This window comes from Podarcis cretensis (assembly GCF_951804945.1).
Source record: "Podarcis cretensis genome assembly, chromosome: 14".
Lineage (NCBI taxonomy): Eukaryota > Metazoa > Chordata > Lepidosauria > Squamata > Lacertidae > Podarcis > Podarcis cretensis.
The window spans coordinates 40,909,771-40,927,408 of NC_137183.1; the positions used below are offsets into that span (position 1 = coordinate 40,909,771).

Below are 17,638 nucleotides of genomic sequence, written 5' to 3' on the forward strand. Positions count from 1 at the left end.
AATCATTTTATTTACTCTCCGATGAAGACTTATCCAGCCCTAGCTCATGCACTTTCTTCCTTTGCCACCTTTGTCATCGCTGCTCAGGTGCCACCTTCAAAAATAAAAGTTCTGGTTCTTATCTGACACCTTCCAATGCAAAGATTTAATCCGGCTAATTTGTCATGTTCCGGTCTTCTGACAGAACATTAGAAGAGGCCCCCTGGAGCAGGCCAGAGCTAATCTAGCGCAGTACCCTGGAGTGGCCAACCAAATGCCTATGGGGAACCCACAAGCAAGACCTGAGCTCTCCACTTTTGATTCCCAGTAGCTGGCCTTGAGAGGCATACTGTCTCTGACTATGCAGGTAGAACACAGCCACAGGGTCAGCAGCTCACCATCCATGATTCCTTTCACACGTTTCATCCTGTACAGGTCTTCTTGCTTTCCTGGCTGTTTTATTGACTTGTTTTTAATCATCTCATATATTTTGTTACGGTTGCCTATTTCCATTCATTTTGTGCCACTCAGGACACATTTTTAAATGGAAATATGGGGTGTAAACTTGATAAAGAAAAAGATGAAGCTGGGTCAAGGGAATTAGCAGGAGGGAATGGGCTCAGAGGATGCCTGGATAGCTCAGTTGGTAGAGCATGTGACTCTTAATCTCAGGGTTGCCACACATTGGGCAAAAGACTCCTGCATTGCAAGGGGTTGGGCTAGATGATCCTTGGAGTCCTTTCCCACTCTACAAATTTATGATTCTGTTATTCAGATACTGCTCTAGCCACAAAAACAAAGTTGGGCTAGATGATCCTCGTGGTCCCTTTCAACTCTATGATTTCAACTCTATGATTTCTAAACTGCATTCATCTCAGATGTCAGTTTGCCGTAAATCTGTATTCATTATTCCTCATACACACTCTCTGCTGCCAACCCTTGTTTGCAGAATTTCCATTTTCTGCAGGCAAAAATTGGGGGGACGTTTAGCTCCTGAAGGAATGTGCTCCCAATGATAGTTAAGAGCAAGGTGACAACTGGTTGCTATATATTAGACGTAAATGATAAAAACTTACCTTCCTCACTTGTGTGTGATCTAGTCTCGCTATGGCTTGGGAAACTGTGAGCAGTTTCCATTTCATCCACCGTCATCACATACAGTTGAGAGCTGTAATAAAGAAGCAAAGACAGCACAATTCAATCCAAGAAAGACAACATCATGTGATTATTATTATTATTATTATTATTATTATTATTATTATTATTTACAATGGATTTAAGGAAGGGACAAGAGTTCAGAGGTAGGGCATACAATTTATATGCAAAAGATCTCAGATTTGATCTCTGGCATCCCCAGTTTTAGGAAAAAACTAATCTGAAAACAAGAAAGGGAAAGAGTGGACTAGGATGGTGGTAGCATTATGGTTGCACTCGTGGAATCTCCAAGCCAGCACTTGGAGTGAAGACCAGAAACATGTTGCATCAGGGCATCCATTAATTAATTTTCCAAAGTTTTCTAGCCTTCACTGGGGGGAACCATACAGAACTCAATTGCAGATATTTGCATGGGAAAGAAAAAAGCATTTAAGAAAACTATCATTCAGCTCCTATAATATGAGGACATGGGCTTTCCGGTGGACTTTACCTGAAATAAACCATCTCCATAGATTCTTCGGGAGTGTTCAGAAAAACCTTAACCTCTTTCCCCTTTTTCACTTGGATCCCTCCATCAAGGCTGGCTGACGACCTTAATTCAGTTGACCAGCTCAAGCCAGTTTTCCCCAGAGTTCCCACAGTTCCCATTTGGGCAGAAATCTGAAAGACAGCACTACCAAGAAGCACAGGGAGAAACAGGTTGCATGGTCAAGAGCGACATCTTTGTTTTAGGGCTGCATCTGCCCGCTATTCCCTCCTCCCAGTCTGGGGAAAATCACCCCGTGAGGACTGAGCATGCTCAGCAAGCACAGTGTGCTAACAAAGTGTTGGAGATGAAAAAGGAAGAGGAGAAATGGAATGGTGTTTCTGAGACCCTGGAAAGAAGCACTCCACGCTGCAGGGTCCCACTTTTAATGTATGGTAGCAGAATGGATAGAGTTTGCTCCTTGGTTGTGAGAACAGGGGTGTTTTCATCTGCGAAATCCTAGAGGGTATGCTGGTGGACTACCTCTGTAAAACGTTAGGGCATTGGTTGGTAGGATCAGGTTTAAGGTGCTGGTTTTAACCTTTAAAGCCCTATACGGCCTAGGACCCTTGTACCTACGGGACCGCCTCTCCTGGTATGTCCCACAAAGGACCTTACGGTCTTCAAACAAAAAATCTTGGCGGTCCTGGGCCACAGGGCAGTTAGGCTGGCCTCAACCAGAGCCAGGGCATTTTCGGCTGTGGCCCCAATCTGGTGGAACGCTCTGTCACAAGAGACTAGGGCCCTGCGGGACTTGACATCTTTCCTCAGGGCCTGCAAGACAGAGCTGTTCCACCAGGCCTTTGGCCAAGGCACAGTCTAACCCTCTCCTTTGGTAATCCTCACAGAACACTAGCCCAATGGTTGCCATGAATTTGATTTTGAATTGATTTTAAAATGAATTAATTTTAGAATTTTGTGTTACTTTTATTGTTGTTAGCGTCTCTGAGCCCGGCTTCGGCTGGGGAGAGCGGGATATAAATAAAATATTACTACTACTACTACTACTACTACTACTACCAAATTCTGCCTCTGGACATTACCAAAGACAGCCATGTATATCAACAGGTAAAATCAAGTGTCAGGGACTGACTGGAGGCAGAGGAGTGGTGAGAGGCACCAGCTAGGGAAACCCGAAGGGAACCCCCGAAGGAAAAAGGCTGGGAGCCAGGGGATTGGTGGTGGGATGACGATGAATGGTCAGAGGGAGAAGAGGGAGCAGACTGGGAGGAGGAGGTGTTGGAAGCAGAAGATGTAACAGGGTTTAGTGAGCAGGAAGAGGCTGTGGCAGAAAGCAGTCCAGAATCAGAGGTGGAAGCAGAGGCTGGAGAGGAAGAAGGCCAAGAGGCAGTGATAAGGCAGGACACTGAAGAAGCCAGGGGGTCTTGCTCTCCTGCTGTGACGAGCTACCCTCCCCCCTCATCTCCCAGGACCAGAAAAGACATGAAGAGGGAGGAGCAGAGACAGACATGGCGACGGAATCTCAGATTGCTTGAGAGGGACCTGCAGGAGGAGACTTAGGGAAATGTGGGGAGGTGGGGGCCTTCAGTCTGTACTTACAGGGGTGAGATCTACCCTAGGGGATGAGTCGCTTTGCTCATGAGGCCTGGCCTCCTGAGCTGTTTTGTTTCTTTGATGCTGTTTGCATTAAGGCTGCCTGCTCCTGAAACCCACTCCTGGCATCAAGACAGAGGAAATCAAAGTGGTTCCCTAGCCTTTTGCAGAGCTTGCTCATGAGTCTGCTTCAAAAGCTCCTTGCAAAAAGAGAGAGGGAGGGAGGGAGGGAGGGAGGGAGGGAGGGAGGGAGGGAGAGAGGGAGAGAGAGAGAGAGAGCGCTTTAAAGGCAGGTGTATACCTTGGCTTGATATAGCCATTGACGAAAAAATTGCTCCGTTGTCTAAAGTCCATATTGCCTTGGATTGCTGCACTGACTGCTGCTGAGGCATTTAAAGCCAGGAGGACGGGCAAACCCGAGATTGCTGGGAACAGCAGTTCCTCTGTGGCCAAACTCAACCTCTTATTGAACTGGACTTCTTGACCCTGTTGGAAATGGTTACATAAAAACATAAAATGGTAGTGCAATAATATCCATGATGGCTAAGCACTTGTTTGTTGGCACAATTACCATCGACGGTGCTGGCACCGTACAAGAACAAGCCAACGAATGCTTTGGGCCCTACAGGACTATAGTTACATAGACCAGGCATAGGCAAACTCAGCCCTCCAGATGTTTTGGGACTACAACTCCCATCATCCCTAGCTAACAGGACCAGTGGTCAGGGATGATGGGAGTTGTATTCCCAAAACATCTGGAGGGCCGAGTTTGCCTATGCCTGACATAGACGTTTATTGCTCACCTTTCCTTCAATGCAGCATGGCTCTTCAACTAGTGGTGCTATCAGAGCAGGATATGGGGGCAGATGTCCAGGACCCACACAGCAAAATGGCAGGTAGGTTCCCAAATGAAGCAAGGTGGGTTCACTACATTCTAACATAATTTAAAAAGCCCCTCCCCACCAAAAGACCATCAAGTCCAGTGCCCTGTCCCTCCTCTCACTGTGTTTTTAAAACTATCCTGTGAGGTAGGGTAGACAGAGAGCATGACTGGCTCAGTTCCACTGAACGTCAAAGCTGAGTGGGGATTCAAATCTGGGCTTTCCTGTTTCCAGTATGGACACTCAAACCCAGGTTCGCAAAACCTCTTGCCCTCCAGTTGTTATCGGGCTTCAACGCCTACCATCTCTGACAGAAGCACTGGTTCCAGGGGGCTGAGGCACTGTGGGCCCCCCCAGTAGGTATTTTTTAGGGGGCCTTGTCTCCCAATTGTTGGAGCAACATCAGGACATTTTGTGACACCATGTGTGCAACATTGCAATGTTGCACAATGTGACATTGGGCTGCCTCAATGCGCTTCAGAAAATGGTGCCTCTGGTCTCTGTGCATAGGCTATGCTGGATGGAGCTGGAGTCAAACATCAATGAAAGCACCAGGCCCCGCTGGCCTGCTCCGACCATTTACAATTCCCTTACCTTTAGCAGTTTTACCACTAGTTCCACAAGGTTCAGGTAATAGAGTTTTGCTTGACTTCTCAGATCCCCGCAGTCCAAAACAGCAAGCTCATTCCCAAAGACTTTTATGCTCAGACTACATTTTGGTTTCTTCTTCTTTCCCATCCTTTTGGTGAACTGATGCAGAAGGAAAGAGAAAGGAGGGAGAGAGGGGGAGGGGTGCGTGTGAAACAGCTACATCAAATAGTGGTAGAAAGTAATTCTGAAACAAACCCCCAAAGTGATCTATTGTTAAAAAAGGGATAATAATGCGTATGCAAAGTGCCAGAGATCTCAGAATAAGGACTCCGTGTCAGGGATGAGCCAAAGGCAACTATCAGGAGGGAGTAAGGAACTGGAAATAAAGAATAAGCTAAAAACACACCAGTTAGGAAACTGTGGTTACTCAGGAAGAGCCCCTGCTACCTGTATTGCCTCAGTCCAAGAATGACTCAGAGTACTCCAGCTCAGAAGGCCTACAACCAGAGTCTCCTGTGTTTTCTCAGAGTAAACAACTGCTAAATCAGGCTGTGGCCTTTAATATGAAGAATTTCCTCTCCACAAGGGCAGAACAAGCCCTGGAGACAAAGCTAAGAAGGCTCAGAGTGAGAAGGAGTGTTGCTGAAGCAATATCTGAAGCATACTCCCATAACGTCTAATCAACCCCCAAAAGTGCTCACTAATGGTTCCTTGTCATCCTCAAAAAAGGTGACAAGTGAGATGCCACAAGGTTCTGTTCTGGGCCTGTTGTTATTCAATGTCTTTATAAATGACTCAGATGAAGGAATTGAGGGGCTGCTCATCAAATTTACAGAGGACACCAAACTGGGAAGGGTAGCTAATGCTGCAGAAGACAGAATCGGGATTCAAGATGACCTTAACAGATTGGAGAACTAGACCCAAGCTAACAAAATGAATTTCAATGTAAGGTTCTGTACTTAGACAGGAATAACCAGCAGCACAAAATTAAGATGGGGGACGCCTCGCTTGCCAGTAGTACATGTGAAAAGGATCTAGGGGTCTCAGCAGAGCGCAAGCTTAACATGAGTCAACAGTGTGATGCAGCAGAGGAAAAAAAGGTAATGCTGTTCTAGGCTGCATCAACAGAAGTATAGTGTCCAGATCAAGGGAAGTAATGGTTATCTCCCGCTTGGACTACTGCAATGCGCTCTACGTGGGGCTACCTTTGAAGGTGACCCAGAAACTACAACTAATCCAGAATGCGGCAGCTAGACTGGTGACTGGGGGCGGCCGCTGAGACCACATAACACCGGTCTTGAAAGACCTACATTGGCTCCCAGTACGTTTCCGAGCACAATTCAAAGTGTTGGTGCTGACCTTTAAAGCCCTAAACGGCCTCGGTCCAGTATACCTGAAGGAGCGTCTCCACCCCCATCATTCTGCCCGGATGCTGAGGTTCCCTCATTGCGAGAAGCAAAGCTACAGGGAACCAGGCAGAGGGCCTTCTCGGTAGTGGCGCCCGCCCTGTGGAATGCCCTTCCAGCAGATGTCAAAGTGATAAACAACTACCTGACATTCAGAAGACATCTTAAGGCAGCCCTGTTTAGGGAAGTTTTTAACGTGTGATATTTTACTGTATTTTTGGTTTTTATGGAAGCCGCCCAGAGTGGCTAGGGAGGCCCAGCCAGATGGGCGGGGTATAAATAATAAATTATTATTATTATTATTATTAATACTACCACTCTATTCAGACCCCATCTCAAGCACTGTGTCCATTTCTGGGCATCATAATTTAAAAAGCATATGGACAAGCTGGAATGTGTGCAGAGGAGGACGACCAAGATGGAACCAAGCCTTATGAGAAATGGTTGAGGGAGTTGGGTACATTTATCCTGGAAAAGAGGAGATTGAGAGGAGATATGATAGCCATCCTGAAATATCTAAAGGGCTGTCCCATGGAAGATGGAACAAGCTTGTTTTCTCCTGCTCTGGAGGGTAGGACTCTAACAAATGGATTCAAGTTGCAAGAAAGGAGATTCTGACTCAACATCAGCAAGGACTTGCTGACAGGAAGAGCTGTTTGACATTGGAACGGACTCCCTTGGAAGGTGGTAGACTTTTCATTCTTGGAGGTCTCTAGGCAGAGGTTGGATGGCCATCTGTTATGGATATTTTAGCAAAGATTCCTGCATTTCAGGGAGTTGGACTAGATGACCCTTGGGGTCCCTTTCAACTCTCCACTTCTATGATTCTATGAATGTATTCAGCCCGAACTGTCAAAGGAGCTGTCCAAGGTGCCCCCATTTCCAATGACGTTAGAATTTGCAATAAAACACTATGGAACATTGTGCTGTCTTGCCTTCCTCTGACTCAGAGGACTCCAGCTCAAAAAGCCTGAGTGCAACCAGAATCTCTCTCGCTCTGTCCGAACAAACAGTTGCTACACCAGACTGGACCCCTTTAAATGAAGAGCTTCCTCTCCACAAAAATGGATCTAGCCAAGAACACAGAACTGCAGCCTTTATTTAAGGCTCAGCCTGAGAATGTCTGACGCTGAAGCAATATTTGAACTTAGAATATGTTCAGTTTGAATCTTGTGTGGAGCTGTCCGAGGTATCATTGTTTCTACTGAGGTTAGCACTCACAATAGAACACTATGGATTCCACATATTAAGTTACCTTTTTGGCGAACTCACTCATCTTATTGTACTGCCCACTTGGGCACTTCTGCTTCTCCTTCCTTGCGCTGGGCTTTCTTTCTTTAGACGATGGGTCATTTCTCTCAAATGTTGGCTTATTCAGAGAAGCCTTACGTCCCGTCTCAATGGGAGGTTCTGCTTTGTGGAATCTCCCTTTGGCATCTTCAGCTGGATGGAGGCCAAATAACTTTTGCACAATATCTTCCATGTTCCCTAACCGTATGGCAATCTAAGAAACGACAGACGGTATTTAGAAGGCCATTGATAAGAACATCCCTGCACATTAGCACAAAAGGAAATGCAGGATAGCTTACTGGGTGATCCTGGTCCAATTATTTCTCTCCTAATACAGGCAACTCCCTTTTTGTGTGGGGGTTGCATTCTGGGCATTTGCATGCATCGGTGGAGTGTGCATAAGACCGCCCTGCCATGTTACACCCCGTTATGTCCTGCCCCTGTTACGCCCTCTTCTGGGTCCAAAATGAACCATGCATCAGTGGTCCCACATCAATTGAACACATGCAAAATGGTCACTGCCTGTACATATTTTCCTAAGGGTGTTGTCATGCTGCAGTTCATGTGGCCAACAGCAGATGGTGCTACAAATTACACTGGGATTACAAACTGAGCTCTCACAGCTGCTGGGCCATCACAGCAGCATTGGATGGTGGGGAGGAGGGAAAATGGAGATGTTTAAACAGATGAATTTTCTTTTTTGACCAACCACTTATTTGCTAATGTTTTAAATTCTGATTTATGTATAATTGTCTGGTTTTATTTATATTCGGATATATTTTATGGAAGTGCAAATTGTGAACATTTCAATCTGTCAATAAAAACAAACTATAAACAAATCCTATTCATGCAAACTGCCCACATAATTTAGCTAACAGTATGTTTCGGAGGGGAACTTGCCTCCAGGAGATTGATAGCCCGTCCCAGTGCGTGGATGGTCAAATTCATTGCTATTGAGCGTGGGATGAAAGACGCTGGTGAAAAGATGAGCTGGGCCTCGATGTTTGTGCTTGCAGCTGCTGCAAAGTGAAATTGTCAAGATACCTGGTCAGTCAAAAGTTTTGTCACAGTTTGGTTGAGGTAGTTGGCTGTACCTATGGACAAGGCTGCAGAGTGCCTTTTCTTTTCTTCATTTGCTGGCTTGGGATAGCTCAGTCGGTAGAGCATGAGACTCTAAATCTCAAGGTTGTGGGTTTGAGCCCCAAGTTGGGTGAAAGATTCGTGCATTGCAGGGGGCTGGGACTACATGACCCTTGGGGTCTCTTCCAACTCTACACATCTATTATTCTATTATTCAGGTGCTGCTCTAGCCACAAAAACGAAGTTGTGCAAAAATGTTCTAACATGTGTAACCACAGTCTGCCAGTAAAGCAGAATAAATGCTATGTGAGCTAAATCTTGGGGCAAAATAACTATTCCAGTTAACCTGCTGAAATATTGCTTTGAGCTTTTTGTACTTTTTCACTATGTTTGAGGTAGTTAATAATTGTTTTCTGTGTGACATTTACTGTACAAATATTATACGAAAATAAAATAAAATTGTCCAGTAGCAACTTAGAGACCAACTAAGTTTGTTCTTGGTATAAGCTTTTGTGTGCACGCACACTTCTTCAGATATGAAGAAGGGCCAGCAGTGCCCTTCAGCTCTCTCTATTGGACAAACAGGCCAAACCCTACGCCAAAGGATAAATGGACACAAATCTGACATCAGGAATCACAAAACAGAGAAGCCAGTAGGAGAACAGTCTCCCAGGACATTCAACACAGGATCTCAAAGCAGCTGTCTTATTACAAAAGAATCTCAGAAATAGACTTGAAAGAGAAGTTGCTGAATTACAACTTACTACTAACGCGGGTGGCACTGTAGTCTAAACTACAGAGCCTAGGACTTGCCAATCAGAAGGTCGGCGGTTCGAATCCCCGCAACAGGGTGAGCTCCCATTGCTCAGTCCCAGCTCCTGCCAACCTAGCAGTTCAAAAGCACATCAAAGTGCAAGTAGATAAATAGGTACCGCCCTGGCGGGAAGATAAATGGCATTTCCGTGCACTGCTCTGGTTCACCAGAAACGGCTTAGTCATGCTGGCCACATGACCTGGAAGCTGTATGCCGGCTCTCTCAGCCAATAAAGCAAGATGAGCGCCGCAACCCCAGAGTTGTCCGCAACTGAACCTAATAGTCAGGGGTCCCTTTACCTTTACTAAACTGAAAACTATGGAGAGACCTGGTCTGACTAGAGATATTGGATTCTTGTCTCATTGCATATGCTAAAGCTATTTTTGGTCATCTGCATACTATCCCTTGCTTTTTCATGTAGGACTAATTGCAGTCGTTAACAGTCGTCAACAGGTTTACCATACCCATTGAGCCATCACCCATCTCCTACTACCCTTCTGAGAAAACCCCACCCCACCCTCCCACTATATATATAAGGGTCTGGTGACTTCTGTTTCAGTGTATCTGAAGAAGTGTGCATGCACACGAAAACATATACCCAGAACAAACCTAACTGGTGTCTAAGGTGCTACTGGACAAATTTTTTTATTTATTTCAACTGTGTCAGACCAACACGGTTACCTACCTGAATCAAATATTATACACTTTGTTTCATGCTCAGAAGACTCCTTGTCACAAATGTGGTAAGGGACCTCTCCCTGGTGCACTTTTGAATAAAGAGGAGCTTCAGGCATGTGATGCCAAAAAATAAAAATAAAAATTGTCTTATGGTTTGATTTCCACAACACTTTGTACAGGGAAAGCCAGAGGTTTTCTACATAGATCCAGAAGCAAGAATTGGCAGGTGGGTCACTGTTGTTTACTGGGAGAGAGACAGGGAGCACTGGTTCGGCTTCACCAGTGCACCTGCAACACACTGATCTCTCCACTGCTTTGCCCCTTCCCCTCCTGGTAGGCAGAAGGGACTCACCTGCCAGGGAGCCAGCGAAGCAGCTCTGTCTCACCTGTCAGCTTCTTCCAGGACACATTCCAGCCTTGCAGTCAATTAGGGTTTGGGGTGGGGCTGTTGCATAGCTGTTAACTTTTCCCTTTTCATGGACGGAATCCTATTCGGAATAAGAGAATTTCCCTTAAAAAAAGGGAAACGTTGACAGCTATGGGCTGTTGAGGGGCACAGCCTGGAGGCACTAGAATTGTTTTCATTGTGGAGGGATTTATTTTGTATCCTAATGGGTCTGGGGGTTGAGCTGAACTGTTCAGCTCAGTGATGAGGTTGTTGGCCAACAAAAGAACTTGCTTAAGTGATCAAATCTGCCAAACAAATCTGGCTTTGTTACTCATAAGAGCTGGCCAAGTACAGGCCATTTGTTGCCATAGGAGCTAATGGCTGGAGACCCTTCTGGGAAAAGAGCGCTTTTTGAGGAGGAAGAAAGTAATCCCCCTTTGGGGAAGGAGGATTACTTCCCCCCTCCATCCTCCCAGCCTGTAGAGAGGGCTAATATAGGTTTATGTGTGAGCAGAGGCTTCGAATAAGAAGCCACATTGAAAAAAACAACAACACACAGATTGAGCCGAGACCAAAAGGACAGAGTTGCTTTCTGTCAGGAACTGAAAGTGCTGGTAGTTGCACTTGATACCTAATGAGGAGCAGAGTAGACATGTCTATATTGCAGAACTCTGGGAAGCCTCTGGTTACTTCACTGAAAGGGGGAAAAGAAGCCAAATCTTTGGGGTGGGGGAAGCTATGACTGTTTGAAGTGGTAAAAGGTAAAGGTACCCCTGCCCGTACGGGCCAGTCTTGACAGACTCTGGGGTTGTGCGCCCATCTCACTTAAGAGGCCAGGGGCCAGCGCTGTCCGGAGACACTTCCGGGTCACGTGGCCAGCGTGACATCACTGCTCTGGCGAGCCAGAGCCGCACACGGAAACGCCGTTTACCTTCCCGCTGGTAAGCGGTCCCTATTTATCTACTTGCACCCGGAGGTGCTTTCGAACTGCTAGGTTGGCAGGCGCTGGGACCGAGCAGCGGGAGCGCACCCCGCCGCAGGGATTCGAACCGCCGACTTTTCAATCGGCAAGTCCTAGGCGCTGAGGCTTTAACCCACAGCGCCACCTGCGTCCCTTGAAGTGGTATACCACTTATTTAAATGTATAGTGTTGTGCCCTTATGTTTGATCTAAGAATATACTGCGCTGATCTATAACAGTGGGCATTCACAGATTATTATTTTTTTGTGGGGAGGGGTTAAAGTAAAAAAAAGAGGATGATTTCTCACAAATATCTTTTTGTCCAGGCTTTCCCTGATCCTATTTGATGTATTTGTATCTGCAAATTCCTGTTTTATATGCTTTTAGGTTGTACCATTAAGAACAACAACATTGTACACTGCTTGGAAATGTTTTAAAAATATGAATGGGTTTATCAATACTCATAAATAAATGAATGCATGAGTTAAATAAATGAATGAATTAAATTAAATTTAGAAATGAGAATAATAGTATCTGTACATTTTGCCCTATATCTTAGGTTCTATAAATGCTAGAAACCTACTATTTTTCAAAATGAGAGGATCTGGGGATTATCGTTCATTCAAATGCTTGTGGTCTGATCTATAAAGTTAAAATTGAAGGAGTCATTGATCACTCATTCCTTGTGAAGTCCATAAGGTACAGATGTTTAAAAACCTACCTGAGTGGAAGGTAACATCTGAATATGAAGAAAACTTCCATGTCTCCCCCTCAAATTCTTTGTCAATGATGTCATTCGGAAGGGAATTTTTAAGATGTTGCTTCAGTGGGTCTTCTGTTTCCAGAAGTTCAGAGAGGTGACGCCAGACAAACGAACCCACTTAAAATCAAATAAGAGACAGGTGTAAACCTAAAGAACAGGTGGGGTTTGGGAAGACATAAGCAAAACCTGCAATGTGTTCTCAGATCCTAATAAGAGTTAGGAAACCAGGAAGCTGCTGAATCATTAGATTGAATCCTACCATTGTTCCATCCATTACCATTAGTATTGCATTGAACCCGCAACCTTCTGCATGCAAAAGCAGATGCCTGGCCCACTGAGCTATGGCCTTTCCCTCTCCACTTCACCCTCCTCCAAGGAGGCCACATCATCCTCTCCCTCTTTCCATTTTTCTTTTCCAAGTGCCTCTCAACATTCAATGGCTACTGGGCATGCTCAGCCCTCATTGGGCTGCTGCTTCCCCCGCCACCCAGGGGTGGGCTATTTTTAATTTTTTATTACTTTTGCAAACCTCAGAGTTACTCTGGACACGCCTATACCTTCATTTTGTTCCTTATTAGTTCCAGCCGGACCACATATCTATTAGTACTCACCACCTGAGTTTTCTATTAGATGTAGCAATCAAGATCTGAACTTCACCATCAACCTGGAGTTCAGGGGCCAGCAGTACGAGTTGTTGTGTTCAGTGGATTACTGGATGCATGAAGCCATCTGGGCCTCTGTCATTTTTTTCACCTCTTCCATCTGATCTTGCACACCCAGAGCTTACCCTCTCTGCCATCCCGCTTCTGTTGAAGCATTGCTAATTCATTTAATTATGTACAGTGGTACCTTGGTTCTTGAACTTAATCCATTCCGGGAGTCCGTTCGACTCCCGAAACTGTTTGAAAATCAAGGTGCGGTTTCTGATTGGCTGCAGGAGCTTCCTGCACTCAGTCAGAAGCCACGGAAACCGCGTTGGATGTTCGGCTTCCGGAAAAGGTTCGCAAACCGGAACACTTACTTCTGGGTTTGCGGCATTCAGGAGCTGATTTGTTTTGGAGCCAACCATTCAGGAACCAAGGTACCACTGTAGTTCCATGTTGCTACAACTCTGGGCCAGCAAGGAGAGAGTCAGTACAAGAAGCTAGGGGGGAAATAGACAGGACCCCTCACCTGAATTGCACCTCATTTTAATAAAGTACACAAGAAAAACCCTTCTCAGAATTCCCTAGGGTAGCTGTGACCAGGCTGAGGCTCAATATTTCAATGGTTGCACCTTACCTTGGCTGGATTTCTCCTCCTGCAAAGTCCATTTAACTTGGTGAAATAATTCTTCACTTGGACATTTCATGGCCATGAGATAAGAAGCTATTCTTATTTCTACATCCTCATTGTAGGCTTGATACAGACGGACTAATGTAGAATGCTAAAAAGGAAGGAAGGAAGCAAAAGAAACAGTTCAGTTCCTCTGGGAAAGGGCCTTCTCTGTGGCAGCCCCTAAGTTTGGTGAATGCTGAAGATGAACCTCTTTACCTTAGGCCGTTGACACCTGAGATGTGTGCGTTTTAGGACCCGCCTATCACCATCCCTCTTGACTTGCTGCCCCAACCTGGTCTCAGACACATTGCGTACATCTTATTTTACCATGATACAGAGGCCAAAAATAGCATAGGAAAGCCAACTGCACACCACCTACGTTGGCTGCACAAGGAACACGTCGGAAGGCCTCTATGGCAGCCAGTCGGATTTCTGTAGGGTTGCTTTTCAGCATCGCACAGGAACTCAGGATGGGCACAAGACATGCTGCTGCAAGTCCTGCATTTCCAATTGCTTTTAAAATTAGTTCCACCTGAAAATTCAAAATGAAGTTGAAATAAAGTGCCTTCTTTTAAAAAATCATTTATATCGCCCTCTCTCTCCCTAAGCAGATCAGAGCATTGCACAGCTAAAACTGTTATGGTAAACCATGGGTTCCCCCATTTCAATTAGCTGCAGTTTAACTGTACACCTGAACCCTAAGCTGTGTATAATCTTGGCTACAGTTTATTGAAACAAGCCAGCTTCATAAACCATGGTTTGAAGTTGGCTTCTTTCCAACAAACCATAGTTAAAATTAACCAGAGTTTGTTGGGTTTGGATGACGCTGCAAGCAACAGTTAAGAATGCAAGGGGAAACATTGAAAGTCCTTGGGACAGAGATGCTGGAGGATGAGCGTAAGAAGGAAGAACATGAGCCCTGTAGGAGGCGATGGCTTATCATGGCTGCGATCCAAAACTGAACTTCAAAATCTGAATATTCATCTATTTTCAATAGGTGATATAGTGATATAGTGCTGATATAGTGAAAACAGAAGTTGATCTTTCAAGTTGCCTTGGAACCACCTACCTGGCTGATACCTACTGACTCATGCAAGGTACATTTTCTTCCCAGGTGTCCCTCCAGAATCCTCATAATGCCCCCAACGGCAGGCTCATGGTCACAGTCATTTCTCGTGGAACAGAAGTGATTTACCAGGGCAGTTATTCCTAAAAAGGCACTCTGTCTCCTTCGTGGTGACTGTAGCATAGGCTGGAAATACGCATAAACACAGGTTTGTGATTACAGTAAATCAGGGATGGGCAGACTTCAGGCTTGTGAAATCTACTTTAATTCGAAACTCAAGGTCCACCGACTGGATCCAGATATGAAATAATGGCTCAGGGAACAACGTAGAATGAAGGAAGATGGTGCTTCACACCTAGCTCAAGAATTTCATTGTGGAAGAAGGACTCAGTCCACTGTCCCATCACACAAATATCCACTCCTGTTTTCTCCCCAGATCTGTCTTCATCTCAGCAGCTGAATCTGTTATTGCTGTTAAGTAATTGGGAGTGAGAACCTACAGACCCATCGCACATCAGCCAGACTACATGGCTGAAGCTGTCCTTTTTGGTTTTCTCTCCACTTCTCATTTTTCAAAGATTGAGAGTTCAGTTCCCCACATTTCCACAGCAGTTTGTACGCTAAAAAAAATTCTCATGGAAATTCATCAATGTTTTAGTGCAAATTTCTCATAATATACACAACTTTTGCATGGGATTTTGCCTCTAATGTACACATTTTTGCAAAACGCTGCCCCCAATACAATCCTTTGTTGTATGCTGCTTTCACTAATGTGTGCATTTCTGTGCACACCTTGCACAAGGATATGCATTTCTGAAGATAGGATATAGCTGGAGAAACGCACTTCAAAATTTGGAGAAATATGAATTTCAAAAGATGGCTTCGTTTTGGTTTGCATATTGTTTCAGAATGTGCAAATCAGGGAGGTTCACCTTTAAATGTGAAGGTGGATTTGGTTTCTTCCCCATCCCTACACTTGCACCTTGTATAAGGTGCCATGCACATCTGTGACAATCCATAATGACAACCAACCAATGGGAACTGCAACAAAATGTTGCAGGGTGAAGCGCTGCTCTTCAGAACTCCAGCCAAGTGTGAATTGAATCAGTCCACCTTTAAATGCAAACATAACTATATTTCTTCCCCATCCCTATCTTCAGTTATCCACCCCAATTCCAAGACCATAGCCAAGGGTGTATGTCCCATTCCATACATATGCATACGGTGCTTCTACAAAAATAGGGATGATTCATAGAATTACAGAATTGTAGAGTTGGAAAGGGGTCACAAGGGTCATCGAGTCAAATCCCCTGCAATGCAGGAATCTTTCACCCAAAGTAGGGCTCAAACCTGCAACCCTGGGATTAAGAGTCTCATGCTCTACAGAGTGAGCTATCCAATGTGACTCAGCTAAATTTCACTTCCGTGCTTACAGCCAGAGCATCAATCATGCCTGCAGTAGGCTCAGGGATGAAGGAGAGGGACCAAAGGAATGATTCCATCTTGTCCTCATCTACTTCTTCAGAGACGATCATCTCTTTCATCAGGACCACACAGGCTTCGGTGGCACAGGAGGGGAGTGCGTCCACTAGAGGTTGCCTGTAAGGAACCCAAAAAGAAAAGCACATCTGATTTGACACAAGAGGAACGTAGAAAGTTGCCTTAGGAGTCCCCACCATTGGTCTATCTAGATCAGTACTGCCCACACAGACTGGCAGCAACTCTCCAGGGTTTCATGCAAGCGTTTCTACCAGCCCTACTTGGAGATACCAGGGATTGAACCTGGAGCTTTTGCAGATGCTCTACGACTGAGCTACAGCATAGCCAGGATGGAAATAAACATATAGTTTTGAAGTAGCTGTTTTTGCTGCTAGTTGCAGAAACATTGGGTTGCATTCAATTAACTTTTAATCAGAGTAAACACATTGAGATTAATGGACCTAAGAACATCACAACCCTTAATTCCAATGGGTTTACTCTGAATAAAAGTTAGCTAATAAAAGTTAGTTAATTCCAATGGGTTTACTCTGAATAAAAGTTAGCTGAACAAACCCCATTGGCTGTTATCTTCTTCCTGAAATCTCTAAGGTGGGTGGGTCCCACGGAATGATCATGGTTCTTCCTTGAGAATGTCACAACTCTTGCTGCTGCTGTTCTTCAACCACTCCTTCACAGCTTGCATGTTGAGTGGATGAATAATTTTTCAGGCCAATTTTCAGCAACCTAGTGTAGTCCACAAACATCTGGAGGGCAAGCCTCATCCCTCCTGGCCATTGGTCATGTGGACTGGAGCTGATGGGAGTTGCAATCCACCAACACTGGAAGATCACCAGGGTCTTGATGTAAATCACATGCAGTTCGGTGTCCCTTGTTAGAACTTCTTTTTGCCAATGGATAAGTGACTGCCTCAGGCAGCACAAAATACTAAATACACAGGGGTGGTACGAGTTGTAGTCAATTGGAGGGCACCAGGGACGGACAGCCTGGGTGAAAGGGGCAGAAAAGCTCTTGGAGTTTAGAGCTGGCAAATCTACCCAGACCAAACGGCCATTTTGAAGCTGTCTTACCAGTTGCCTTGACACTTTGATGAAGATCCCTGCCACAGGCTCAGCAAGGCACCAGTGGAGAGAAGCCGAAGTTCAAACACCAATGCCATGAACAGGTTGGCAGACTAGAAGGAAAGGAGGACAGAAATCTGCTTCACATGTCTGATCAACTGAACTGGTTGTCTTCAGCTCCGAAACCATCACCAAAGCTTTCAGGATCTCTGCCGGAGACGGTGGCATGGATTTTCATTCATTCATTCATATATATATATATATATATATATATATATATATATATATATATGAGATCCCTGACCATTACGGTAGGTCCAGTCGTGACCGACTCTGGGGTTACGGCGCTCATCTCGCTCTATAGGCCATGGGAGCCGGTGTTTGTCCGCAGACAGCTTCCGGGTCATGTGACCAGCATGACTAAGCTGCTTCTGGAGAACCAGAGCAGCGCATGGAAACGCCATTTACCTCCCCACCGGAGTGGTACCTATTTATCTACTAGCACTTTGATGTGCTTTCGAACTGCTAGGTTGGCAGGAGCTGGGACCGAGGAACGGGAGTTCACCCCGTTGCGGGGATTCAAACCGCCGACCTTCTGATCAGCAAGTCCTAGGCTCTGTGGTTTAACCCAC

At 45.3% G+C, this 17,638-nt stretch overlaps 1 protein-coding gene and 1 long non-coding RNA gene across 2 annotated transcripts in view; one reads left to right on the forward strand and one right to left on the reverse strand.

The window, feature by feature from the left end:
• Positions 1-17,110, reverse strand: part of LOC307202404 (uncharacterized protein) — an 85,357-nt gene extending 68,247 nt beyond the window's left edge. Inside the window, exons 1-12 of the mRNA XM_079952291.1 lie at positions 17,016-17,110; positions 15,882-16,047; positions 14,452-14,634; positions 13,762-13,914; positions 13,347-13,491; positions 12,024-12,182; positions 8,283-8,401; positions 7,348-7,596; positions 4,690-4,845; positions 3,516-3,700; positions 1,625-1,807; positions 1,056-1,147 (exon numbers count right to left, since the gene is read on the reverse strand). Of these exons, the coding sequence (XP_079808417.1) occupies positions 1,056-1,147; positions 1,625-1,807; positions 3,516-3,700; positions 4,690-4,845; positions 7,348-7,596; positions 8,283-8,401; positions 12,024-12,182; positions 13,347-13,491; positions 13,762-13,914; positions 14,452-14,634; positions 15,882-16,047; positions 17,016-17,104 (1,879 nt within the window). The 5' untranslated portion in view covers positions 17,105-17,110. The remainder of the gene's footprint in view (positions 1-1,055; positions 1,148-1,624; positions 1,808-3,515; positions 3,701-4,689; positions 4,846-7,347; positions 7,597-8,282; positions 8,402-12,023; positions 12,183-13,346; positions 13,492-13,761; positions 13,915-14,451; positions 14,635-15,881; positions 16,048-17,015) is intronic.
• The window catches only part of LOC307202487, a 235,113-nt gene that overhangs the window by 3,572 nt on the left and 213,903 nt on the right, over positions 1-17,638 (forward strand). The window lies entirely within an intron of this gene.